At 39.3% G+C, this 26,924-nt stretch overlaps 2 protein-coding genes across 2 annotated transcripts; both read left to right on the top strand.

The window, feature by feature from the left end:
* The first annotated feature begins 1,448 nt into the window (after positions 1-1,448).
* On the top strand, positions 1,449-6,876 carry LOC125305377. Its single transcript, XM_048260068.1, has 8 exons — positions 1,449-1,548; positions 1,681-1,799; positions 1,929-2,065; positions 2,147-2,461; positions 2,827-3,050; positions 3,141-3,309; positions 3,507-3,634; positions 3,970-6,876. Exon 8 carries the CDS (start codon positions 4,293-4,295, stop codon positions 6,726-6,728), a length of 2,436 nt encoding a protein of 811 aa, XP_048116025.1. The 5' UTR covers positions 1,449-1,548; positions 1,681-1,799; positions 1,929-2,065; positions 2,147-2,461; positions 2,827-3,050; positions 3,141-3,309; positions 3,507-3,634; positions 3,970-4,292; the 3' UTR covers positions 6,729-6,876.
* Positions 6,877-12,171: 5,295 nt separating this feature from the next.
* On the top strand, positions 12,172-17,939 carry galr1a (galanin receptor 1a). Its single transcript, XM_048259991.1, has 3 exons — positions 12,172-13,190; positions 13,392-13,457; positions 16,527-17,939. Exons 1-3 carry the CDS (start codon positions 12,522-12,524, stop codon positions 16,842-16,844), a joined length of 1,053 nt encoding a protein of 350 aa, XP_048115948.1. The 5' UTR covers positions 12,172-12,521; the 3' UTR covers positions 16,845-17,939.
* Positions 17,940-26,924: the final 8,985 nt, after the last annotated feature.

Here is a 26,924-nt window from a genome sequence, read left to right as displayed (position 1 = left end):
GAAAGGTAGGAAAAATGACTGAGCATTTTTTCCAGAGTTAAGACCATTTTCCTCAAAGAGAGTACATTTGGCTCTATAATGAGTTTGGAGAGTAACATTTTGGGTAAGAGAAAGAGCAAAGTCACAGAGTAACTGATCAATAGGCGGGGCTTGTCAAAGAAGTTAAGTTTCGTTTGTCCGCCATACTGTTCATCATCACTGCAGTTGAAGTGGATTTGGAAAAGACGATTTTGCAAGACGTTAAAAAGTAAGTAGTCTTCCAATCTCTCAGTTTTCACTTTCATATTATGTGTTTGGTGTTTATACAAATTCGCATAGACTTTCCTTGTTGCCCCAGTGATTCTCGTTTTAACATAGACACAAGTCTACCATTAAGGTAACCGTGGTTTACATTTTGTGCTGAACAGGAATAACTTAAGTGTTAACGTAGAAAATTCATCATATAGAAATGTCATCAAAAAGAAATTCCTCATACTCGTTCATTCATATATACTTTGTGAGGCTTTAATTGCTTTAAGACTAGCTAACTAAGCATTATGGCTGTTATAGTTATAGCAAACGTAGCTTAGCATTGGGTGATGTTCCTGCTAGCAGCTAAGTTAACGTTACATATTTTTTCCGGAATGATCTGCTCGTCAGTGTGGCAGGTGTAGTGGATAAGAGAACTATATTTAGTCTCTCTAGACAAAGGTGTAGGATTGTTGAACGGTACATGAACGTCAAATAACCGTGGTCAAGAGCTAGGTAACGTTAGCTCCCATATTTGCCATGTTTTGTACACCACATGTAAGTGACTCTAAATAGAGTGAAGTGGTGCGCTACCGTAACCAACTGTGATGTAGTTGATGAGGAAAGGCCATAGTACATAGGCCCATAATCACATTAATGTTCAAAATATACTTTTTTACTTATAATAATATTGGTTGGCTTTATGTTGCAAGGACGCCAATTGACATCAGAAGGCATGAGCTTTTTTCAGGCATGCTAACGTGCTTTGTACTGGGCACCGCATGTACTTGACTCTGAATAGAGTGAAGTTAACGTGGCGCTATTCCCTTAACCCACTCCGATGTTCTGGATGACCATCCAGAAGAGAGCACCATATTTTAAGAAAGCCACAATTAAAAGTTACTTTTTGCATTAATGACTGCAGCATTTTGTCTAAGAGTGTTGATCCTTTTATTTTTTCCCCCCAGGATGGAAAACCGCAATGTTGTTAAAGTGAAGTTCAAAGACCACAAGAAATATGTTTTTTTCTCCAACAACATTTACATTTGAAGCATTTTTGGAATGTGGTGAGAACTTTTAATATTTTTAATAATCACATTCATATTTACAAAATATATGGACACAAAATATGGCTGTGGTTATGTCATGTTTCAAACGATTTGTCTGCCTTAAGTTGCCAGGAAATTTGACCTTCCTACAATGGATTTTAAAGTCTTTGATGACTCAAAGACAGGGTTGATCAGGAAGCATTTGAATATTTGATGATGCAGCCAGATGTTGGTGTCCTGGAAATTGTTATGTCAGAGACAACTTTTGAAGGTAAATGTGCCTTTTTGTGTTCCTTTTTCATTTTATACTTACCATTGTTATCTGTCTATTGATAGTCGTTTGGTAGCATGCTGCTAACATGATATTTAAATCTAAGACCATTGACTTGATTCTGTATCACAGATTCTTTTAGTTCAGACTCCCTTGCTGGTGCTGAGACTACTTCTGGGTCTGATGACACTGTGATATTGACCAGAAGTCCAAGTGAAGAAAAACGAATGGAGGAACGTTGTCATGCCCAAGTAAAGTTCATCAGTCTTGCTTTTGAATTGCATCTACAGGTCCTTACAATAGCGAAGACATTTGGGTTTTGTAATTCATTGTCATTTGTCAATCTCTTGCATCTTCTTAATATTGGACATTATGCCTAGATGGTCGAAAACATCTTAAAAGGAAGCCCAGGAGGCGACAAGATCATGAATGAATATGCTCGAACGAAGTGTTTGTCAGATAGCAGAAGACGTGACATGGTTAAGATCTTGGTTGCTCATATGACAAATGAACATGGGTAAGTAGGTAGTACAGTGATTTGTAAACCGATGGTTATGATGCTCTGGGTTCTAGTGTGTGTGTGTGTGTGTGTGTGTAGAACAAGCCCACCTCGGCGTTTGAAGGAAGACTACGCAAAGGGGATCATCTCCCTCTTCCCCTATTTGGCCGACCCCAGGAGCAAGCTTGGTTATGAAATTGTCATCTTTTTTCATTTTTTCCCCCCTTGACTCTATAAAGCTTAACCAATATGGCATTTGCAGTATGTAACTACCCTTTGTCCATTTGTTATGGTAATCATATGAGCATTATTACAATGCAGAAGATGGAAGTGGCTATTTGGCATGGAGAATTAAAACGCTGCAGAAAGAGGCATCAGATGGACGACTTAAGCGCCCACGACAATCACAAACGGGTGCCTTATTTGATGTTGCTTATTGCTTTTATTAACTTGTGTTCCGGCCTTGTTGTAAACATTTTGTTGTGGTTTCAAAAGAACGCATAGCTTGTTGTATATTATATTCTTGTTACACTCATTTAGAGGAAGATTAATCCAGGTGAGACTAGTCAAAATTCTATCAAGTCATATTTTGATTGTGGTGTATTGTTTTATGATTTTTCTATTCGGTTGATATTTTTCATAGAGCAAAGCAAGGTTTAAATGACTGCATACACATGATTTTCATGTTTTATCCAACCCACTTGTAGTTTTGTGAGTACACTGTTCTCTGGAAAGAACAGTACCAAAGCACTGTTGCTTCATATTTTTTGTGATTTCAGGCGGGCCAACCGTGGACAGAGATCCTTACAAAGAAGATAACTGGTTGAGTGATGAACGCCAGTGTCAAGAAGCAATAGCTCTGATGAAGCACACAGCTGATGAATCCGTGGTGAAGGAAAAGATGAGGTTTACCCTGGACTCTCGTCAGAAGATTTTGCATGATCCTGACAAGTCATCTGATATTCTAACCATTTTCCCACGATTCATGGACATACCTGGCCTGGTGAGTCTTACAGTAGACATACAAATTTTAAATTCAGTGCTGTATCTTTGCAGTAATCCATAACTTGTTTCTATTCTGTCTTTTTTGTAGATTGAGCAGGATTTTACACTACTTTTTGGTGACTCAACTTCTGCAAAGCTGTTGGAGAAATGGTCCACCAACATAAAACCAAAGGTCATTGCACAGAGCCGTGGCCTGACACAGACTGGGGAGCTCCAAGACCTCGTCCAGAATGCTGTAGCTACTGAAATTGAAGAAGGTAACTATAATGGCTATGCCGAAAGACATTTCACATAAAAGTCATTACTGGAATTGTAGACAAATGAGGAACCTAAATCAATGTGTTATTGATGAGTGGCTAAAGTTTGTTTGAAAATGCTATTCCTTAACCGTAAATGTAGGCAAAGGAGATTACTGGGGTCTTAGACCAGTTCATTTTGTTTTCTATTTCTCCAGGTTGGGACAGTGACATGTCTTCCATTCTCTTGCTGGTCCACCTTCTACCACTTTCGAGTCAAGGGCGCAAAAGACCAGGGAAGATTTCGGCTTGACAAGCCTGTGATTGCCTAGTGAAATTCATCAAGGTGAAGTTATAGCACAGACTAAACACTTACGTTTAATGATGCTTAAGTCCTTTTGAAGTTTTTGAACATTGTACTCTTCATTTCCTTGCTTCCTGGAAAAAAAAGATTTCCTTCCTGTAACAAAGATTTGATTTGTATTCCAACGTGTAATGCTTTCATGTCATTGGAAATGTTTGTAATAGTTTCCAGGTCATTTACCTTATTTAAAGCACGGCTATTTTGTCACACAAAACTGGTAAGCTAGTTCGTGGTAGAAATCCTCACTCCTTATTCAGGTTGCCTGCTGACATTAGGGTCACATTTGGGTTGACTGTTTTTTTTCTTTTCTTTCACAGACTGGTGTCAGCATACAGGGACATTTGGAGGGCATCACACAGAGTGTCCAGCCATATCTACTTGCAGCCGGACCGAAGAAAAGTAGGATCCAGTCTTACTTCATTGTTGTTGACAAACAGGCCTTGCCATGCAAGTCTTCTAATTCACTGGCTGCAGTCGATGAGCTTTTTAAGGCTCATTATGTTTTTGGTACCACCTATTGTCAGGAGCTCACTAATGTGTTCACTTTTTTGCAAACAACCCTCTATGACATAGATGTTGAAATGACCAAAGTCAATCCTAGGGTGGCTGAGCTAAGAGCAAGAATGCTCCATTAAGCAATATGATTTGTTTCATTTGTCAAAAGAGGCATGCTAATGCCAATGGACTTATAAAACACTTTAAACTTGTTCATGGACTTTGTTCGGGTAAAGGCCTCAAGTTAAAATGTGCCCATAGAGGCTGTTCTCATGTGTACTACAGTTGTTCAGGTTTAAGAAAGCATCTTAGTAAATGTTATGCAAATTACAACTTTTGTGCTGATGATGGGGAATGTTCCACCTCCACAAACTCCATTTCGTTAGGGGAGGCAGACATGCCAGAGTTGCCAGATCAGAGTGTACCTTCCGAGTCTGTACTACTAGAAAGACACATAGTCAACAGTTGTGCTAAGCTGGTGGCAGAACTTAAACTTGTTGGCAATTCAGAGAAAACTATTAATTTTGTTGTTAGTACTGTACAAGAAGTGATTAGAGACCTTGATCATCTAAAGCATGAAAATTTGAAAAGTAGTCTTGTCTTAGAGGAGCCCATAAAAAGCGTTGTTGAGTCTCAAATTGATCTGTGTTTTGAGAATACATTGTATCCTTTTCTTCCATTAAACACTGAGAGTAAGAGAACCATTTACTTTTCTGAGAAATGGGGAAAGATTGATCCAGTTGAATATGTTCTAGGAACACGTTTTGCAACACGTTTTAACAGAACAACTGGAACTTTTGGCCAATCTATTGTCAAAGATAAATTTGTATATATACCAATTCTTGAGACGCTCAAGTCTATTTACCAGCACCCTAATATGAAAGATATGATAACCAGAGACCCTAAACAAAGAGAGAACTTCCTGTATGACATACAGGATGGAGAGTTCTTCAAGAATCCTGAACTCTTCTCCAAACAAGAGCACACTGTACAGATACAGCTTTTTTTTGATGAGTTTGAATGTGCTAACCCCATTGGATCAAAACGAGGTATCCATAAAGTTGGAGCCATCTATTTTACCCTCAGAAATGTGTCTCCCAAGTACAATTCAAGTTTACAGAATATCCATTTGGTGTCTTTATTTCATGCAGAAGATATCAAAACATACGGGTTTGGTAAAATACTAGCACCCCTTGTCCAGGATATCTTAACACTTGAAACAAGTGGAATTCAGCTTTCTCTATTTGATCACACAGTCTATGGAAGCATTATACAAGTGACTGGTGACAACCTTGGTCTTCATTCTTTATTCGGTTTTGTGGAATCATTTAGTGCTAGGTACTATTGCCGCTTTTGCTTACTAGAGAAGGAGGACTTTCAGACAGTGTTCAGTGAAGATGGTCCAAAGATATCTGTTCGAACTAAACAGCTTCATGCTGAGCACTGCCAGGAAATGCAGATCAACCCCAGTTTACCTTATGTGATGGGAGTTAAAAAGTCTTGCCCTTTGAATTTGTTGCAATATTTTCACACCAGTACCAACTTTTCAGTTGATATAATGCACGACATACTGGAGGGCGTTGCACAGTACGAGATGAAATTACTTTTTCAGCACCTAATTGAAAATTACACCACATCAGCAGAAGTACACAGGAGAATTCAGAGTTTCAACTATGGTTTCATGGAGCAAAACAACAAACCACCTGGCCTAAAAATGGTAGACAGCTCCAATGACTTGGGCTTAAATGCCATTCAGAGCTGGTGTTTGTTGCGTCATCTGCCAATTATGTTTGGAGATCTTGTGCATCCTAATGATCAGCACTGGTACTTATTCATTTTATTGCTTCAGATTGTCAGCATAGTGTTTTCCTCGGTTGTATCCCTTGGCATGACCTTTTATCTGAAGCATCTGATTTCAGAGCACCATGGTTTGTTCAAGCATTTGTTTCCCAATAAGAGATTATTGCCAAAGCATCATTTTATGGTGCATTATCCACAATGTATTCGGAAAATTGGACCTCTGTTACATACATGGTGCATGCGCTATGAGGCCAAACATAATATTTTTAAGAAGCAGCTGAAAAGCTTTAAGAACATAACTAAAACTTTAGCAAAAAAACACCAGTGCCAGATGGCTTATTTGTGGCAGTCGTTGGATCCAAATGAGTTGAAAATGGGTCCTGGCAAAATGGTCTCCTTGAATGAAATGGAGGTTGGTGTCGAGGTGGCTGAAAAGTTTGAAGTGCCTGTTAGGACTAAGGTTTTAAAAGTTAAATGGGCTAAACGCAATGGAGCTGTGTTCAGGCCTGGGTTGGCTGTGTGTGTGAGGACTGATAATGAGATGCCAGTGTTCCATGTAATTCAGAATGTTGTTATTAAAGATGAGCAAGTTCTTTTGGTAACAGTTGCTCTGAAAACACATTGTTTAGATGAACATACCCATGCTTTCAAGGTCTCGCATACTACTGAGGCACCATTTGTCTTGGATGTTCAGACTCTTTTGTACCACAAGATTTTTGATATACTGACGTCCTATGATTGTAATTCTGATTTGTTTATTGTGCCTTATTGTTTCATGTAATTGCTCTGCTCCCCTGTTCTTTGTCCTTCACTACTTTTCAAAGATATTGTACTGTGGAGTTTTATAATGTATATAATGTGCTTTTTATATTTTTATACTATTTTCTTTTTCTCCAAGTCATAAATGATTGAATTGTAAAAAGAAAACATGCCTGAGAAATAAACTGAGACATAGGCATACAGTTTGTTGATTTTTATTTAGTAAAGTCTGTTAGCTATTATTCATTATTTTTTCAGATTGTAAAATTCTGAAAAATCACTCTGGTTAGAGTTAGTTTTGACTCTTAATTGATCATAAAACATCTCTAAAGGTGAGGAAAATTTGGCAGTAAATTTGCGGTTTCTCACAATATTGTTGATTACAGCTCTGAACTGAGTAAAATGGCACGAGAGTTAATTTTAAGACAGTCTGAGTTTAATCAAATGGCACCACAAAGAGTAAAATATTAACTCTAAATTGAGGAGAATTGACTCTAGAAAAACAGCTCTACCAAAAGAGTAACTTTTACTCTTTTTAGAGAGGGACCAAATGTTATCTGACGCAGAGTAACATTTTCTTCAATTTGAGTAAATTTTACTCAGGCAAATTTCCTGTGTGAATTGTAGCTCTCTCTTTATACTTCTAAATGGTACTAATTGTTTTATTGTCAACCCATTGTGTAATGAGTTAAAAGAAAAAGACTGAATGTCAAAATTTACTTTTAGACATGAAAAACAGTTAAAGTTGCCTCACATCAAGCTAATAAATCTTTCATTTTAAATTCCAACGTAGATGACCTCTGACACTAATTCTGATAATTTCTGTATTAACAGTTTTGACCAGTGCCCTTGAGTGGCTGAGATCTAACACATGTGACAACTTACCCGTGTGACATCTAACCCCACTCTCCCCTATTATATCAACCATATGAACCAGATGCACTTATGATGTAAGTGTACTTTCTCTCCCGTGTTGGCAATCTCAGGTTACTTTGTTTCCTGGTTTCCCTTCATCCCCAGCGTAAAAACAGTCATCGCCTGATGGTGTGTGTTTGCGTTGCGTCATGACCTGAGCAGACCTCTGATCCTTATCTGAGCAGGCCCTTCTACTGTGCCTGGGTCTTTTGGCTTTAATCACGTTGAGTGGGGACTCTGAGGAGAAGGTTATCTCCGGGAGAGGAGAGGGGACTATGTAATAACCATGGATGAAAGCGCATCATTCTCTACATGATGCGTCTTTCCACCAGCAGCACTCTTCAGGCTCGGCGGAAGTGGCTATCAATTCAGAGCTCGGGATGAGTGCATATGCATTGGTGCATGGATGCTTTGTTGTTATAGTTGTCATTTATGTTTTTGTCTTTTCATGTCGTGTTTTTGTGCTGGTTCCGCAGGCAGTGGCTGTCAAATCTGATCTGACTGACACAACCGATTTGTCAAAACAAGACCAGCAGCAAACTACGAGAAATGCCGGGTTTAGAAAGTAGACATGACACATGCTCACTTACTTTATTAATCTGTAATGGACTAAAACAAATGACGTACTTAAATATGTACATAAACACATAAGCGGAATGAATGTTTTGTTATATTTGTAGGCATACAAAAATGAAATATGTATAAAGGAAATCAGTTTGTGTTTCTGTGCCTTCTGTGTATGTGCATACATTGTTTGAGGTGGATTTAATGCAATTGTTTGGGCTAAAACAGACAAACAAAGTTGTGTAAAATAATATTGAGGAACAGAATTTATTTATCATGCCTTCTGACCATCATCATTACACAGTCTCAATCCCGGGGCATTTTTGTTCCTCGCAACTTCTGCATCTTTCCAAACAAAATCAGAACCCACAGAGAATTGGAGCACACACTAAAAATATCATATTAACGGAAAAGTACAAGGAAACAATTTGCTGTGATGGGTTAACCTGTATTTGTGAATGGATTATGTAAGATGGTGCAGAAGCAACACATTTTTGTGGACCATGTCGCGACTCATATTTGATTTGATGCACATAGATTCACAAACCGAGACCACAACTAAAACGTGTCAGTCTCACAGGCATCATGGGGACAAGCTGCATCTTCACATCAGATGCACCGATTGGGTCTGTCTCAAAAAATGGTTTGCTTCTCATCACTCCAGGCATGACTGCCAAAAAATATCCAAACAAGCCTACCGACAAGACACTGTAAATGAACTAAAAATAATCCTTCATCTGTCTGACAAGACTCGAAGATGGTCTTGAATAACATTGCCTTCATTAGCAATCACTAAGGAACATTATCTTCATTAAACATGTGGCTAGAGGTGCACTATTTCCTCGTCCCCTCTCATTTGGGCTAAGGTCTAGACTTGAGAAGAGTTCACATTACACTGCCATATTCATTTACTTGCGGAGTTTGGATAGCAGGAGTAGCAGTGAAAGCTTTGTTTACCGGGCCCATCCCAGTTGCCAATACTCTCAGGATTTACGGCTCCTGAATAAAACAAAAGTGAAATAATCATTTAAAAAGTATTTCAAAAAAACATTGCAGATTGAAATTTAATTAAATATTATTGACCTGTTGCCTTTTATTTGTCCCTTGTCCTTTGCTGTCATTTATTATATATAGCATATGCATGTTTTCCTGGATTGCTCCTTATTGGTATAGTAAGTGGCGGAGGAACAGTGATGGAGCACAACAAACACATTAGGGCTTATTTGACATTACATTAGGGAGTGGAGAGGGACCTTATTGTATTGGGAAAATGTATCCGCAGTGAATCAGGAAACCTGTAGTAGCTGAGAGCATGAACATAGAAGCATCAGCCTACCTCTCCAAATGGGCCTGAGGGTTCTTGCCTCAAGAACTGGAGGAACTGTCGATAAAACCCACGTGCAACTTAGCATAGCTCATGCGACATTATTTTGTCTGAGGTTTAATTGTTTGTTTAATTGTAATGATTGTAATGAATACTAATACAGAGACAGTCCTCAGAAGATGAATAAGTGTCCACTCTGCATAATTACATCAAGTATGTGTTGCCCTGGACAACAGAACACAGCTCCATCTAGTGGAGACTGACGCATCACATGAGAGAGTCTCTCGAACTACCTCCAGGGCAACAGTATCAGAGGTCTAAAAAGACATCAGCAGCCATTCCTTTCTCTCATGATTTTTTTTTTTTCACCGACCAGCAACAGTATAATTTATGCTATCTAACATAAGACATATTTTACCTATATGTTGTCTTTATTATACTCTCTGTGCTTTAACTGTTTAGTTCCTGTGATGCCCTAAACCTTGATGCGTTCTAACAGGCTTTATGAAAAATCTTTCCAAGGATCAGTGTGAGGTGTTTTGGTATTCAGAATAACTAATATGATGCACTCTAATAATGCATACTATTACTGCATCTCAGATAAATATAATTTCATCAGTAATACATTACTTTGCAAAGTGTTACACCTAACAATGCTTGGCAGACAGCTTTGTGCACATCACTGCACTGAACACTCCAGCTCTTCCACCTCTGGACTGGTGCTGATGTTTCATGTCTCCCTACAAAGCTTCTCAGAAAAGTTACAAACATAAAAATTTGTAATAATTTTTATGTTTGTAACTTTTCACAAGGAGGTCCTGTTCACCAGGAGGCACTTCACCAATGGACCAATCTCCTTCTCTATGCGACCTTAATTGGAAGGTGCAGAGAAACACAGAGGAAGAGAACACAGTACAGCATGCAACACAGACAGCAAGCAACATAGCACAACCTCAGTCAAAACAAATACAATACATCCATGGATGTAAAGTGTAACAACTTAAGGATATAAACAAATACGTCTTAGGACGTAACTCTGTGCTCAAGTCTCTAGAGCCTACTGAGATGGCACAGCTGAGGAGGACTAGGAAGAGGAAGAACCCTGTGCATCGCCAGACTGACCTGAGAGCATGACAGGAACATGCTCGGCTCTGCAGTCGTCTGCTGTTGCCATAGCTCCCGGGGCAGCAGCAGCAGCACTCGCTGAAACCCTTGCTCTGTGTGTTTGATAGCCTCTCACAGACGGGACTGGGAATTGTGAACATGGGGAGCTGGAGCAGTGGAGAGAGAGAGAGAGAGAGAGAGAGAGAGAGAAAGGCAGGGATGGATTGTGGGCAGGTGGGGAGACCCCTGACCTGACAGCCCTCACTGCCTGTAATGCCTGTGTATCTTTGGTAAAACTATCATCACACACACTTAACCTTTAAATCACCCGCAATGCATCACTGACCCACAGACCTTCACTATCTGAACCATCAGATTCCACCACTGTTTGTCAGAAGGCTTGTTTTCTTCTATGGCAGTGTTCCCAGAAAGAACATGTGATTAATGGAGAGGTCATCATAATAATAGTATCCAAAGGTTAAATATTATCAGTCTCTTTGAGTAAATGTATGATTAAAAAAAGATTATATGTTTTATTACCAGGTATTACAAGTAAGAGTAAAGAGTAAGAGACAAAAACTCATCTCGAGTCCAGTTTGGTGTCATGTCTAAGGTCATAAACATTGTGACTCAAAATGACTCAATAGGAATTACATCTGTCAGTTTTTCTGCTGAGGGATAGCTATAGCTTGGTCAGCCAATAACTTAGTAAGACTAACTGTTTTTTTCTTCATTGAAAGGGAGGTAGTATTTGTGAGTTGTTTGTTGACAATGCAAGGGTCTGTCACCATATTATTGAGAAGGACTGTTAAGAATGATGACAGTCAATTAGTACTGTATGGCACACAAGAAAAAAATGCTTGGAAACCAAATGATCGATGAAGTCAAAACCACAACAACCTGAATGAGGCACATTTGAAAGTAATTTAATTAGTGAACCATCCATTATTACTAACATTAGTCAATCTGCCTGTTGAGAGAATGCCCACAGGTGCTCTTGTGCTTGGCTGCAAGGTTTATTGGAAACTTACCTAAACCCTCCTACTCACCTACACACAAACATATCCAACAATGAAACTGCAGATACACAATAGTTTAAATCTGTACATCAGAACAGATCATTGTCAAGCATTCTCTACACATGACCTTCAGATTATCATTTTTATTGGAGACCTCTCCTATTCTCAAGCATATTACATTGGCATAATAATATCAATCTACACCACTAACCAAGATATAAGATTTTTTATTTTACTGAACGATTTTATATGTGACATGTACAAGACAAGAGAGTGCAGGACCCGATGTGCCTTTAGTATGTCTATGTCCATAGAAATATTCTACATAATTGGTATTGGCTTGCATTTGCTTGCTTGCCCTGGAGTCTATATCTTATTCTGGCATGAGAAAATGAGTGAAAGGGTGGGCTCTGAAAAGTGAAGGGGCAGGGTGATTTGGGTATGGGCTGGTGGGACTGCGCGCTGACGTGGGAGGCGCAGACCGACCCTGAGTATAACAGAGGGAGAAAGGGGTAGAGGGGGAAACACACCAAGCAGCAGGCGAGAGCAGAGACACTTGGCGCCAAGAGGAGAGGTGGCACGCTCACCAAGGACGACCGAGGTTGATTAAGAACTATACGTATGAGAGAGAACCGACTATGATGATAATTATGAAGCATCTATGGAAAGACGCCGACTGGCAATGGTCAGGAACCGATTGACAGCCAATGATTTAAACTATCCAAAAACAGAAAGTCATTTAAAGGACTAAAATACATGCATACAAGAATGGCAGGGCTTCATACGAGAACAAAGATAACTTTTCACTCATATACCTTGTGGTTTGGCTAATAGGGAACCCGTAAAAACTGAGACACTAACAGGGGAAACCTTAACATTATAGTGCGCAATGAACTCGTCGGAGCTGACTAACTTCGGTGATGGTGAGGGGTTTTTCAACAGATCGGAGCAAACGGCGACATCTGATAAACTTTTGTTTGGGATTGGCATGGACAACTTCATTACGCTACTAGTATTTGGACTAATTTTCACGTTGGGTGTGATGGGCAACTCCATGGTCATCACCGTTCTTGCCAGGAGCAAGCCAGGAAAACCACGGAGCACCACCAACATCTTTATTCTAAACCTCAGCGTTGCTGACCTTTCTTACCTGCTCTTCTGCATTCCGTTTCAGTCTACAATATACATGATGCAATCATGGGTACTGGGTGCCTTCATATGTAAATTCATCCATTACTTCTTTACGGTCTCTATGCTTGTCAGTATCTTCACTCTGTCTGCTATGTCCGTGGATCGCTATATTGCCATAGTTCACTCGAGAAAGTCGTCCTCCATCCGTGTGGCGAGACATGCCCTGGTTGGGGTGATAATTATTTGGATCCTCTCCCTAGCAATGGCAGCACCTGTGGCTCACTATCAGGATCTGTTTGAGAGAGATAATAGCACCTATTGCTGGGAAGTATGGCCCAACCCAAACCATAAGAAGATCTACGTGGTGTGCACGTTTGTCTTCGGTTATGTCTTGCCCCTTTTACTGATATCTTTTTGTTACGCAAAGGTAAGTCGTGACTCTCCTTGTGCGTGAAGGCGCACGACCTTAGACTAGGCTACATGAAGTTTTTTAAAGAAATGTACGAGTATTATTGCAGCAGCTATTTAATTTATTTTTCTACATTCATAGTAAAGCATTCCCTAAAACAACCTTTAATAAAGTTATTTCTGTTATTTTCGTACTAAAATTCGCTTTTTGTATTCATAGGTCCTAAATCACTTGCACAAAAAACTCAGAAACATGTCAAAAAAATCAGAAGCATCTAAGAAAAAGGTATGTCACTGAATCCACTTAATTTCAAAATGAAATGTAAAAAGCATGCTGACTGGTAATGTGATATGGTGATGTAATGTAATAATGCCTGTGTGATGTTGGATAATATTCAGAAGAAAAAGGTCCATGGTTTCCATGCAATGGTATTAGCATGCTTGTTAACTGATATTTGTATGCTTCATCAAGTTATTTTCAAGCACAGCAATCAAAAGGCAGGTCTAGGTGATGTTAAGGGGATTATTACATTCCTTGAAGTCTTTGTATAAAACTCTTACATGCTCTGCCACTGTACTCTTACTTTGTATAAAATTGCTTACATACACATTTTTAGCACAGATATAGCTCACATTGTATTGTTACTGGCAATCCTTGAACAGACTCAATCACTAGTCACGAATCATTAGGGATGGGTAGGTTCTTGGAAGCAATCATGGCAAGACAGAAAGTGCTGTGATGAGGCAGAAATCACAAAGAATCTTCTGGATTACCCATTGCCAAATATGTCTTTGCCATTTAATCTGGTCGACGCCAGAAAGAGTTTTGTCTTACAGTGCATTCATATTCAGGTTTTATGAGAACATGCCGTTCTATCCACCTGAAAGAGAAGTGAAAACAAACAATATTAGGCAAAGGTATGCTTTGTAGTGATTTAGACAGTTATTGTTTTAGTCCGACCAGCTAATTTGTGGACACACTGTGTGAATATACACTGCCAAGCAACAGAGTGGAAAGAACAGATGATTGTAGTCGTGTCCATTAGTCCATTTTCATGGCTGATCATAACTCTCGCCTTTGCTCTTATCAGTTTTGCGGCTCAATCATTTATGGACGTTGACTGAAGCCCCCCATGCCCACAGTTTTTGGCATGTTCAAGCTAAAATGTCCAGTGCCATAAAGACCTCGAAGTTGTTTTTAGTTTTTAAATTGGCACTATAGATGGGATACCGGTAGTGGTGGATATTGTGGCTGGCAGAAACTAATGAAGCATACACAGTTACACAGTTAATACCCATGCCTGAGATGCGAGGCTGTGAGGACAAGCTGTTGAAGGAGGAGTTGTTACTATTAACGGTGCCACTTGCTGTAATGCTGTGAAAGTCCATGTCACAGTCAGCTGAGGAAATATGACTGTCAGGCCTGCATACATTACAAATCACAGCATGTGTTCAAAGTCAAAGGCCAATTTCTTCCCATGTTCCAGACATACAAAGAGATCATTACAAATCCCACGGTGACAGACATATTTTACCAATTTAAGTTGCAGTTTTGTTGCAGTCAAAGCTTTTTGGATTTCCCTCATTTGTTTTTAAATAACACACTATAATTAACCCCATCTTCACTAGTTCATCCATTGGATTGCTTAGACAAACGGAAGTGGGGTGAGTGATGGCTGTCAATCAACCCCATGGGCTCCTCCCGAACTTTGTTTAGAAAACATAATTTGTTTCGACAAGGAAGTTAGCAACCACCTTTCTGAGCATAGCTGAAGACAAAGAAAATATGATGAATTAAGGAATGTAAAGGGAAAGTTACAATGTAGAATAAATCCATGTATGCCAATTCAATACTATTCTGACATGGCAAATGCTGCGATGAACTAATTAGAGCCTGTAGTCTTCTGCCATAGATCATGACTATCATAATGGCACTTGTGATTCAGTCAATACTCATTTCATTTATTTATTAATTTGATTGTTTGTTTTCATACAAAATCATTGTTAATGGATTATAGTGCCTGTCTGCAAAACGACGTCACAAGGGGCATGATCCCATGAAGCAAAGTGACATGTTAGGAAATAAACAGATGCTACTCAGAATGAATCAATAGTCATCAAGGTTAGAAAACCACTTTTCAACTAGTAGAAGATACGTGAGCTGGTTGATTTCTACAGTGTCTCAGTTGGTATTGGATGAAGGTATGCCCAGTTTATATTGGGCGTATCGAGTGCTTTCTGAAGAAGTAGCCTAAGTGATGTCCCACTGTATATTAGAATCAGAGATGTGTGGAATCAATAGAGGTCTTGCACACACCACTGAGGGAGCTGGTGGTTAGCCACAAACAAATACCCCATGGCCCACACCAGTATGGCATGACTTCCACTGGCTGGATGTGGACACGTCATGTTTGGTTTGTGACATTTGCCTTCGCCTGTTCCCTCTCAGTAGTAATGGGTGGTCCACCAGCAATGGGTGACTTTCTAAAAACACTCGTAGTTTTACCATCATTATTTGGTTTTGTTAATTTGGCAGAAAGAAAAAATCCACTGACCTGCAATGAATAAAAGTGGATGATAGATTTCCCCATTAATTGGTGTCTATAGCTGAGAAGGTCCCTGTCAACAGCAGGCATGGATGCCTGGATGAGAGGCTCCATATGCTGGTCTGTGGAGCAGGTGGCTGAATTGGTCTAGCCTTGCCAACCCTTGAGCATCACCGCCACATGAATGGTGGGAATGTAATACATTTTTTAATCTTCCTGGAGACTGTTTGCCAGTGCCTCCGGAGTGCACTCACTCTTTTATCCATGTCACTTGGTAATTACACATAATGATGGCAAATCAGTCAGACAACCTGGGACCCGAAGGGGGGAGAGAGAGACAGACAGACAGACAGACTCTGATACACAGAGAGCAGGCAAGTGAGCATGGAATTTATATTTTTGGTGGCAGGCATCAGGTTTTACCATGATGATTTGAACAGGCAAATCATTTCAAAAGAGTATATATATACTATATACTTGACAAGGGACTTCAAGAACTATGGAAAGTTTGAAAGACTTCTGATGAAAATAGATTACAGCTCTGCTGCTGATAGTGCTGGGTGCACAGGTCTTACCTTTTGATTGTCAGCCATGTAAACTTAACTGTTGATTTTGTATTTTTGTATGCCTCGTTAATCTGTGTAATGTAAACTTAACTGTTGATTTTGTATTTTTGTATGCCTCGTTAATCTGTGTAATGACATGTGTGAATAATGGAATTGGTGGACCAACGGATATAGGGATGAACTCATTGATTATTGATTAACTGACTGATTTCTTTTCCCCATGTTGACCTTCTCCTTTGGCAGACCGCTCAGACAGTGCTGGTGGTGGTTGTGGTCTTCTGCTTGTCCTGGCTACCCCATCATGTGGTCCATTTGTGGGTGGAGTTTGGGAATTTTCCACTCAACCAGGCGTCGTTCGTGTTTCGGGTGATGGCCCACTGCCTGGCTTACAGCAACTCCTCTGTCAATCCCATCATCTACGCCTTTCTGTCGGAGAACTTCCGCAAGGCGTACAAACAGGTGTTCAGGTGCCAGATCACCAGCGAATCTCCCCTCAATAACATCAAAGAGATCCGGAACAAGGCTGACACACCACCCTCCACCAACTGCACCAATGTCTGACTGCTTGGCAGGCTTGGCTTGGCTGACATTTGTGCCTCTTGTGCTGCCATAAAGTAGACTCAAGACTTGTGAGGTTGGCTGACAACCCAGTAGTTTTGCTTCTGATAAATTCAAGAAACGGACCAGTGTTTGTACATTGAACATACTGTATAGCTCCATGTCTGTGCTGCAACATGTCTAAATGCTCTGAATAGGGCCCAAATTAAGCCCAGTATATATATATTGATTTTTTTTTTTTTTTTGCCCACTCTACTAATGTTTTTTTTTTCACAATCTTGCTTCACATATAGTAAGCTGTAGTACTGAATATATAAGCATATTTATTTCTATTGAACCAGATAGCATTATTAATGCATGTCTAGTTGAATAAAATATATACTAAAGAAAGTTAATTTCCCTCTGCGATTTTTGGTTTGATGTTGACAGCTGGATACAAAGCTCCTCTTTTATTGCAATCTGTCTATCTGTGATTGTCTGAGTTTTTTTTTTTTTTAGAACTGCAAAAACATAAATATTTAGAGGGTGACGTCTGGAGTCATCTTAAGAGATTGAGGTGATCTAATAATAATAATAATAATAATCTTTATTTATATAGCACTTTTCAAAACAAAGTTACAAAGTGCTGTACAATATCAACATAAATGAAAATGCAAATAAGACATAATAAGAATATCTAAGAACAACATTATTCTGTGTTGTGGTCTCTTTCTATCATGATTGGATGTGAAATATTTATCTGACATTTTGATGTTCATGAGCGCATGTTTCCCTCAATTATTCAGGTAAACAAACCAGGTAAGAGTCCTTTCATGTTTGTGCTGACACGGGAGACTGTCCAGGGAGAGGCTGACCAGAACAATCTCTCCAACAAAGACAGACTGCTGCTATCCAATTAGGTGCAAATGCAGCAACATTTCAGTCATTTTAGCCATAAAAATGGAGGTCTCCTTATTTGTACAGGTCAGACAGGAAGGTGATAGGCTACTGGTATGCACTGTTTACATAATCTAGAAACAACTATCAGACATACATTTATAAGGGTGGTATATAAAATGTTTATTTATTTGCATTGTAAAATCACACACTGTGAATATGATCCCCTTTTTTTTTTCAAAAAGTACATTTACGTGAACTTAAATCCATCATAAATGAAGATCCATCTTCAGAGCAGGATCACTGTTGGCATGCAGCCATAAGAAGTTTGTGCCTTGCTCTCTTCACCACTTATTTCTGCCTTTGTCTCTCTTAGCTACTGTGTGACGATGACAAAAGCCATAGACAAAGCCCCCCCCGACCGAATGCTGAGTTTAAAATCACACAAATGAGTCAGACACAGTGACAACCCCTCATGCTTATTACAGCACTTAGAGTGCCTGTAAAGTTTAATTTCAGGCTTGAAACTATTTTTCCCACAGAGATGGACTACCGCTATCCAATGAGGAACCCAAGTTGACTGTGAGAGACTAGTTGGAACAAACTGAAGATAGAAATGTGTGCAAATCTATAACTACCACAGTCACCATGGGAGATGGATATGGTCAATTTACAGTGAATAATCAGGTGGGAGGCAGTTGTGGTTTTGGGGATAGGACATCCTGGCTGTGATCCAAAATGTATTTTTAGTGTGCTCTGGAGAACACATCCTTGGAGACATTCAGACATTCTCGTTGGTAGAGCCAATCTTGGCGGAGATGAAGAAAATAATCTTTGTGGTGACGAAAATCCATTGTGTTTGATGTTCAAGTCAGCTGGATAAAAAAATCTTTTCATCTATTGCAATCTTATACCATGCTTGAATGTTCCAATAAAAGGAAAATACTTTGATGTTTGAAGCTTCTTTTTTGTGTCAATTTTTTTATCAAAATGTGATATAGATGAAATATAACATTTGTAGCCAACACATTTATTATTCAGTATTCCTCCATATGGAGTAACGGTTGAATGACAAAAATAACCAAAATGGCTAAGGTTTTACAAAACATTTTTGCCTGTTAAATAGCTATTCTATAATCAAAATGCATCTCACATACCTTCTCCAAGCAACTTCCTCTGGCATAAACACATGCGAGTTCTGCATCAGCACCAAACACCTGGAGAAGAAGGTGGCATTTAAACGATTTGTAAACATTGTGTGCCAGTAACAAATGGTTCCAATAAAACTGGTTCCAAGAAAACTGTGCCACTGTGTTGACTGAAGCATTTGAAGACACCGAGGTTCAAAGTGCAGAATGATTCAGCACACAAGTTGTTTGTCAAGAAATGTATTGTGTAAAAATAAGAAAAGAAAGAATAATATTCCACTGATTACTGTAATAAACAAAAATGGCCATTTGTTTGTTTATGTATTTGTTTGGTTGTTGGGTACCAAGTCCCAAGGCTTAGAACCCTGGAAGTGTTAACAAGCTCAAGGTGAAAATTCCAATTTAACAGGAAGAAACTCTACAGGGAAATGGTGATGGGGTACACATGGATCAAAGCTAGGATGAAGAGAGATGGATAGAGAGCATGAGAAAGGAGAGAAACATGCTACATGTACGTATAGGTAATTATAGGTAATGCAAGTAAATAGGTGGAAAGTATAGGTAATTATAGGTAATGCAAGTAAATAGGATCTTTACTAAATAAAAGAATGGTCTGGTATATGTAGTGCATATCTGTTTCGGAAACAACACAAACTATGCCTATCTGGACACAGAGATGTGTTAAAAACAATGGAACTTGTGCTGTTTTCAACACATTCATTGTAAGAGTGCAAACAACCTCTTAATGTAGGTGCGTGTAAGGAAGAATTAATGTTTTTTTTTTGCAAATTGTGTGCACAAGGCATTATAAGCCTGAAGCAATAATTCCTGTACCAAACACCTGCCTGTTGGACAGAGATAGGAAAGATCATCAAACACCTAATGATGCAAACAGTCACGAGCCATTGATGTTTGTATTTGTGTCGAGTGGGAAAGGGAGCCAAAGCTGTGATTGCATCTCTGTCAATACTGATGCATGCACACAATGCCTGGTATTGTACAAAGTAGCTTTTGTTGTTCCAACACTGGCCGTTAGTGCACAACAAATGCAGTACCCACTTAGTGCAAAAAGGGTACCCAGTATTTCGAAAACTGAGGGGATTCCTACATTGTAGTACTTGAATGTGTGATCAGGTTGGTATATGAAGTGATTTCACATCATTCAGTGGTTAGGATCACTTTGAATCCAAGACTGTCTTTTGTTGGTGAGCTGATCATAAATCTTGATTGTTTATAGAAAACAGTGTTGCTATAAAGTGCAGCACAGAGCTTTCTGAGTTTTCTGCTTTATCTTATCTAGAGTTAGATGCAGTGTGTGTGTGTGTGTTTGTTCAGCCTGCCCACTGTACCCTTTCATGATCTCAAATGATCACGTCCATCCTGTTACCCTATTCTTTTGTGTTCCTTCTGTTACGCCTACACCTCCTCAGCTTCAATAGAGCCTCCTTTAATCTGCACTCTCCTTCCCTCGCTTCCCTCCCCCCCTCCTCCTGAATCTGTCATCATTGTCTTACATCCCTTTCTTATTGCGCCGTCACCCTGTTACAATCTTGATTAAACTACTGTCTTGTTCATTTTAAACCCTCGCTCTTGGTTTTGTAACCTTTCCACTTTGTTCTCCTCTCTCTTGTATTCACTCTTCTTAGTGCATTCCTTCTTTTAGCAGCCTCAGAAGCACTGTGAGACTTTGTTGTGTCACCTGACTATTGCAAAAAGATACACTAAACACAGCTTCCCTAGCTCCTCACAGCTACTCCACAGCCCCCCCCCAATACATTTCTCCAAAAATAGGAGAAAGTTCCTATTTTTAGATGTCCATTATGACTGCGTATTTAGCATGTCCATTACATTTAATTGGTGCTATTGACTGACATCAGGAAAAAAACATTCAGAGACACCCACAAATGTGATCTGTAAAGTTATCTCTATCTAGGGACACACACTTTCCTGTTCACATCCTTCCCAACCAAGACTTGCCATGTTTTTTTTTTGTTTGTTTTGTTGATAGTATCACTTTTGTTTTTCAGTTTTTCTCGATAGTTTTGATACCTGTGTCAACTCTGACATCACGTTCTCAAAACAGTTAACACCTGTGTCTGAACAAAAGCACTCTGGACAAAATGACACATTTTGCTTGCAAAAGGCTGTTACTCTCTCAAAACACTTAAAACATGCAGCAAAAGCAAATCTTGCCTTCAAACACTACAACTTGTTGCCAATTCAAAAACACTTTTTAATCAATCATATCACACTGGACAACAAAATGCAAAATCTAGTTCTCAAAATGAGCATTTTTGCTATGTCTGTTCCATTACTTTCTCATTTTTCTGGTATCAGAAAAAAATGTGAAAAGACAAAATGTACTGAATAAAAAATAATTTATTCATTCCTCCCAAGATGTAACTGCCATTGACATGTAAGACATACAGTAAATACCTAGCAAGATACAGTAAATTTCATTGAACTACAACTTGTCATTTTTCATCGAAATAGACCTACAGTAAACACCTTTTGGTTTTCTCCACCAAATAGGCAATACAGTACTTTGTCTAATTGTGCATTAGATCCATACTTGCAAATAGCAACACAGAACAGGCAACTCTTGTGTATAATGAATGATTGCTGATTGAAGAATTGTGCAAAGGAGTTTCACACAGATGTATCAGAGATTCAGACTTACAGTATGCAAGGAATCTATACCACCTGTGAAAAGATGTTTTCCTTTTGTTTAGCATGGGAAAACCAATAGAGTTTGGGGCTTTTGAATGACACCTGTGTTAACTGTTTTGCAAAAGGATGTGAGAAATGTGTGAACCCAATGAAAATGTGTGAACACATTCGCAAGAGATGACTTCTGCTGTGCAAAGAAAGTAGTCATGAAGACAAAGTGGATTCCAGTTTACTTAAGCAGGTAAAAGCAATCGAGAAAAACTGTAACAGTCCCTTTGGGGTTGCTATATTTCATCATGGAACGATATATGTGCCCCAGAGAGAGAAGTGAAGTATGGGGCTAGCCCAAGGGTCAGTGAAAGAGGGAGCCTTAATGTTGTGTGTGTGTGTGTATGTTGTGTGTGTGTGTGTGTGTGTGTGTGTGTGTGTGTGTGTGTGTGTGTGTGTGATTGTGTGTGTGTGTGTGTGTGTGTGTGTGTGTGTGTGTGTGTGTGTGTGTGTGTGTGTGTGTGTGTGTGTGTGAGTGTGTTCTTGTGTGGAAGCATGCGTTTGTGGCCAATGTCAAAAAATGAAAACCTGGATTTCACCTACAAGGCAAGAGCACAACAGCTGCTTAGGCAAGATTTCCTGAGGATTTATATCAGATGTCCCTCTATTTAGAGAGTTTACTGTTCCCATGGTGTCTGAGACCTTGAGACCTGTAATCCCAAGAGACATGCTGTGTTATTGAAGATATATATATATATATATCTTCAGGCTTATTGGATTGTCTAAATACATAAAGATTGTTACCTGTAATTATAATAATAATAATAATAAATAATAATAATAATATAATATAAGGCTAGTATAGGATAGTACAAGATATGGGTACACTGTGGATTTTAGGTGAACTGCTATGCATCACCAAACATTTTAGACTGACTTACATACCGCTGTTTATATACAGTAAAAACATATCTCTTAACTGTATTATTCTTAACTGTATATATATATATATATAAGAACTTCGGTACCACTAAAACAAGAGATTTTTGGTGGAAAAGATGAGGCAGTCTGCCTAGTGACCTGCCCCAATGGGCATCATTGGACCATTAAACCACACAATGATCCAAAACATACAGCCAAACAAGGCAAGAAATGGTTAACTGAGAACAATATCAACATTTTAGAGTGGCAGAGCCAGAGTCCAGACCTCAATCTGTCAAAAAAGTGAGCACAAGGCAAATAATCATTCCTGACTGAAAACCCGGATTGCTGTTAAAAAAGTGTGGTCTACAAATCATTGTGGAGACATAAAGAGAGGCTTGGTAGATATTATAAGAACCATTTTGAGAGTTATGAATCCAAATAAAAATGTTTCCATTGATTATTTAAAAAGGGCATGAATAATTTTGGACTTGGACTTGGATTTTCATAAAATTGTTTAAAAAAGATGAAAATGCTTCTTTTTTTAATTCCATGTTCCTCCCACATTGTCTTACAAACTTTTGGCATGTGACAGTGTAATTTTTAGTCAGAACAAACATACTGATAAAGAGAAAATCAGGTTCCACTTTCCTTGACAGTATCGACATAAGAGTGACATGACACTGTCATGAACGTGTCATAAACAAGTCATAAACGTTTATGACATAATGCTTCTGTTATTAAGTGACATTTGTTTTTTGTCATAACAAATTATGGTTATGGTTATGGTTATGGATTTAGCAGACGCCTTTGTCCAAAGCGACACATAAATACAAAACAACATAATAATATTTAAAAATGAACAGGGAACAGATTAAAATGTAGGTCAAATATAGTAAGGAGAATAGTTGTAGTACACAATAATATCAATTCAAGCAATAGCCTAATAAAAAGCAATGTAAAAAAGGGGAAAGGCAATAATAAAACAATAATGTCAATTCAATCAATAATATAAAAACAATGACATGCTAAGACTACATTAAGGAGAATATCAATAATCAATAATGTCAAATTAATTAACAGCCCAATTAAAATAAAACAACATTATATAAACCATAACACATAAGCGCTTAAACAACTAAGTATATGTTGAATAGGTATGTCTTTAGACCCCTCTTAAACGACCCAAAACTACCACAGGAACGAAGAGCACTGGGGAGTTCATTCCACCAACATGGAACCACTGAAGAAAAGAGTCTGGAATTAGACCCAGTTTTCATGACTGGTCGACACAACATAATCGCCACCAGAAGACCGCAGTGGGCGGTTGGGGATGTAAGGCTTGATTATTGAATTAAAATAACTAGGAGCAGATCTAGTTAGTGTCCTATAGGCCAAAGTGAGAGATTTAAATTTAATTCTGGCTACTATAGGGAGCCAATGGAGAGTAACTAGGAGAGGAGTTACATGTGTCCTCTTTGGCTGATTGAAGACCAGGCGTGCTCCAGCATTTTGAATCAGCTGTAATGATCTTGTTACACAAGCGGGTAAACCAGCTAATAGTGAATTACAATAGTCCAGCTTAGAGATGACCAAATTAGGATTAGGATTAGGGTGAGAGTTAGGGTTAGGGTTTGGATTAGGATTCATGTGTCATGACAGTGTCGATACTGTCAAGTAAAGTGTTAACGAAAATCAGCATTAAATCAATATTTGCCAGGAGTATGAATAATTTTGTTCTTAACTGTATATAGTCAAATAACAAATAACGATGTGTGTGTGTGTGTGTGTGTGTTATTATTGGGGCACAGAGGGCAACGTTCTGCCAACTCTGAGCGGTGGATGTGCAATCGGCTGCCATATCCAGGTACAAACCCTGAGGTCACAGTGATCGTGTTGTAGGAGAGAGCATTCCCGCAAGAGGATTACTGAGCCTGCATGGGCTCGAACCTGACAACCTCACAGGTGCTTTGACATATAATGATTACTGGGCCTTCTCATCTCTACTTACCCAGTCTACCCAACACCAGACCAATAAGATGGAAGGGAAGAAAAAGCCAAAGAAGAATGTCAGTATGCAGAGCAAACAGTGGATTTCTGATTACTCATCCACGCTGTTGTGTATGTGGTTTCATGCACTGTGTATGTTCTTGTTGTATTGATGGTATGGTTGCTGTGCATTGGTGGCGTTGATGTATTTGAGACATGCGCATTGAAAATGTAGCTGTGTAACTGATTGTCATTGGTAAAAAGAAAGCTTACGTTAAAAACCTTCGTCTGGTCTTTATTACCGAATTGGTATTACTGTAAGGTTGAATGTGTGTATGATAGGGATATACACAACTGGCGACGAGGATTTGTGAGGATTCACGTGTGAAGGAAGAGAAAAACTTTGCGAAGAACAGGCATCTCTGCACAGCCGGGAGTCGTGAGTAGGTTGTCCTGGCAAGCTAAGCTGAACACTATCTTGGATAAAAGCTAGCTGATTGCTGACGCAGATACATGACTGACTGAATTGAAAACGAACTGGAAAACAAACGAATTATGGCAGGGGGAATTGGAAAAATTGACTGTTTTGATAGCTCATCAGAAGATTGGGTAACATACGTCGAAAGACTGGACCAGTATTGTGTGGCAAACGACATAGGTGAAGGGAAAAAGGTAGCAGTTCTACTGAGTGTGATGGGAGCAAAAACCTATAATCTACTACGTAGCCTCTTGGCGCCCACTAAACCAGCTGAAAAGTCATACAAAGATATCGTGACCGTGCTTCAAAATCACCTGAACCCTAAGCCACTCGTCATTGCTGAACGTTTTAGGTTCCACAAATGAAACCAACTAAAAACTGAGTCAATTTTGTAGCTGAGCTTAGAAGACTGGCTGAGCACTGTGATTTTGGAGTGAATTTGGCAAATACGTTACGAGACAGATTTGTATGTGGGTTGCACAGTGACAATATACAAAAAAGACTCTTAACAGAAAGGGTGCTTACGTTCCAACGTGCAATTGAAATAGCCGTGTCAATGGAAACTGCTGACACAGTGGAATTGCAACAGCAGATGTCGCAAGAGTGCCATGTGAACAAAATAGACCAGCGATAACAGCAGAATCTCTCATGCTTTCGGTGTGGAAAGAAGTCACACACTCCAGCTGATTGTTGGTTTAAAGATAAAGAATGCAGACAGTGCCAGAAAACAGGCCACATACAGACAATGTGCAAAACAAAAATGAAAGAGAGGAAGTTCTATAAACACAAGGATAAAAAACAAAATATGCATGACATTGAAATTTGCAATTCTGATTCGGAGTCTGAGCAAGACCTAGCTTGTTTTGATGTATACTCACTAAAAAGACCCAACAGGGGAATAACTTGGGTGAAACCCAAAGTAGAAGGGGTGATCTTGAACATGGAGCTGGACACTGGATCCACCCTGTCAGTAATCTCCAACAAAGACTACCAGGCTCACCTTCCACACCTGAAATTGCAGCCTACGACTGTGATTCTCAAAACATACACTGGGGAGAGGATAACACCGATGGGAATGGTCACAGTGAAAGTCCAATATGGAGAGCAAAAGTGTGTGCTGCCCTTGTATGCCATAGAAAGAGGAGGTGTACCCCTGTTTGGACGTGAGTGGCTACGTGAGGTGAAACTAGATTGGCAGTCAATCAAAGAAATGCAATCCATAACAGTCACTGAAAAACAGAGCAGCCGCACTACAAGTGAAAGACTGAATAAAATGCTCACTAATGCAGGGAAAGTCTTCCAGGAGGGCATTGGAACGTTAAAGCACATGAAAGCACAGATTGTGTTGGAAGATAAGGCAGTCCCCAAATTTCACAAGGCTCGCCAGGTACCATATGCCCTTCGTCCTAAAGTGGAGAATGAGCTCCACAAACTGGAAAACGAGGGCATATTATCCAAAGTTGACTGGTCTGAGTGGGCGACGCTTATAGTTCCAGTAGTGAAAGGAAATGGCTCAGTACGTATCTGTGGAGATTTTAAAGTAACCATCAATCCGGTACTGAAAGCTGAACAATACCCTTTACCGCATATTGATGACATATTTGCAGCACTGGGCCAGGGTAAGCGGTTTTCAAAGATCGACCTCGTACAGGCGTACTTACAGATGGAGATGGACGAGTCTTCCAAAAAGTACTTGACGATCAACACTACAAAAGGTCTCTATCAATACAACCGCCATGGTATTCGGTATAGCCTCAGCTCCGGCAATATGGCAGAAGGCCATGGAACAAGTCCTACAAGGCATACCAAATACACAATGCTATTTGGACAACATTGTAATTACCGGAACCAATGATGACGACCACCTTACAAACCTGGAAAAAGTACTCAAGAGATTGGAAGATTTTGGATTACGGGCCAACAAAGCCAAGTGTGAGTTTTTCCAGGATGCCATTGAATACTGCGGTCACAAAATTGACAAAGATGGACTACATAAATGCAAACACAAAATTG

Source organism: Alosa alosa, chromosome 13 (genome assembly GCF_017589495.1).
Source record: "Alosa alosa isolate M-15738 ecotype Scorff River chromosome 13, AALO_Geno_1.1, whole genome shotgun sequence".
Taxonomy (NCBI): Eukaryota; Metazoa; Chordata; class Actinopteri; order Clupeiformes; family Clupeidae; genus Alosa; species Alosa alosa.
Note: the sequence above shows the minus strand (reverse complement) of the source record. Positions and strands in the feature narration are given on the sequence as shown.

What these genes read in the sequence shown, in the direction of transcription:
- LOC125305377 (XM_048260068.1), top strand. Translation starts at nt 4,293, where the DNA reads ATGATTTGTTTCATTTGTCAAAAGAGGCATGCTAATGCCAATGGACTT.
- galr1a (XM_048259991.1), top strand. Translation starts at nt 12,522, where the DNA reads ATGAACTCGTCGGAGCTGACTAACTTCGGTGATGGTGAGGGGTTTTTC. An exon ending in TATCTTTTTGTTACGCAAAG is followed by an intron (nt 13,191 to 13,391) that starts GTAAGTCGTGAC and finishes TTGTATTCATAG; the next exon opens with GTCCTAAATCACTTGCACAA. An exon ending in CAGAAGCATCTAAGAAAAAG is followed by an intron (nt 13,458 to 16,526) that starts GTATGTCACTGA and finishes CTCCTTTGGCAG; the next exon opens with ACCGCTCAGACAGTGCTGGT.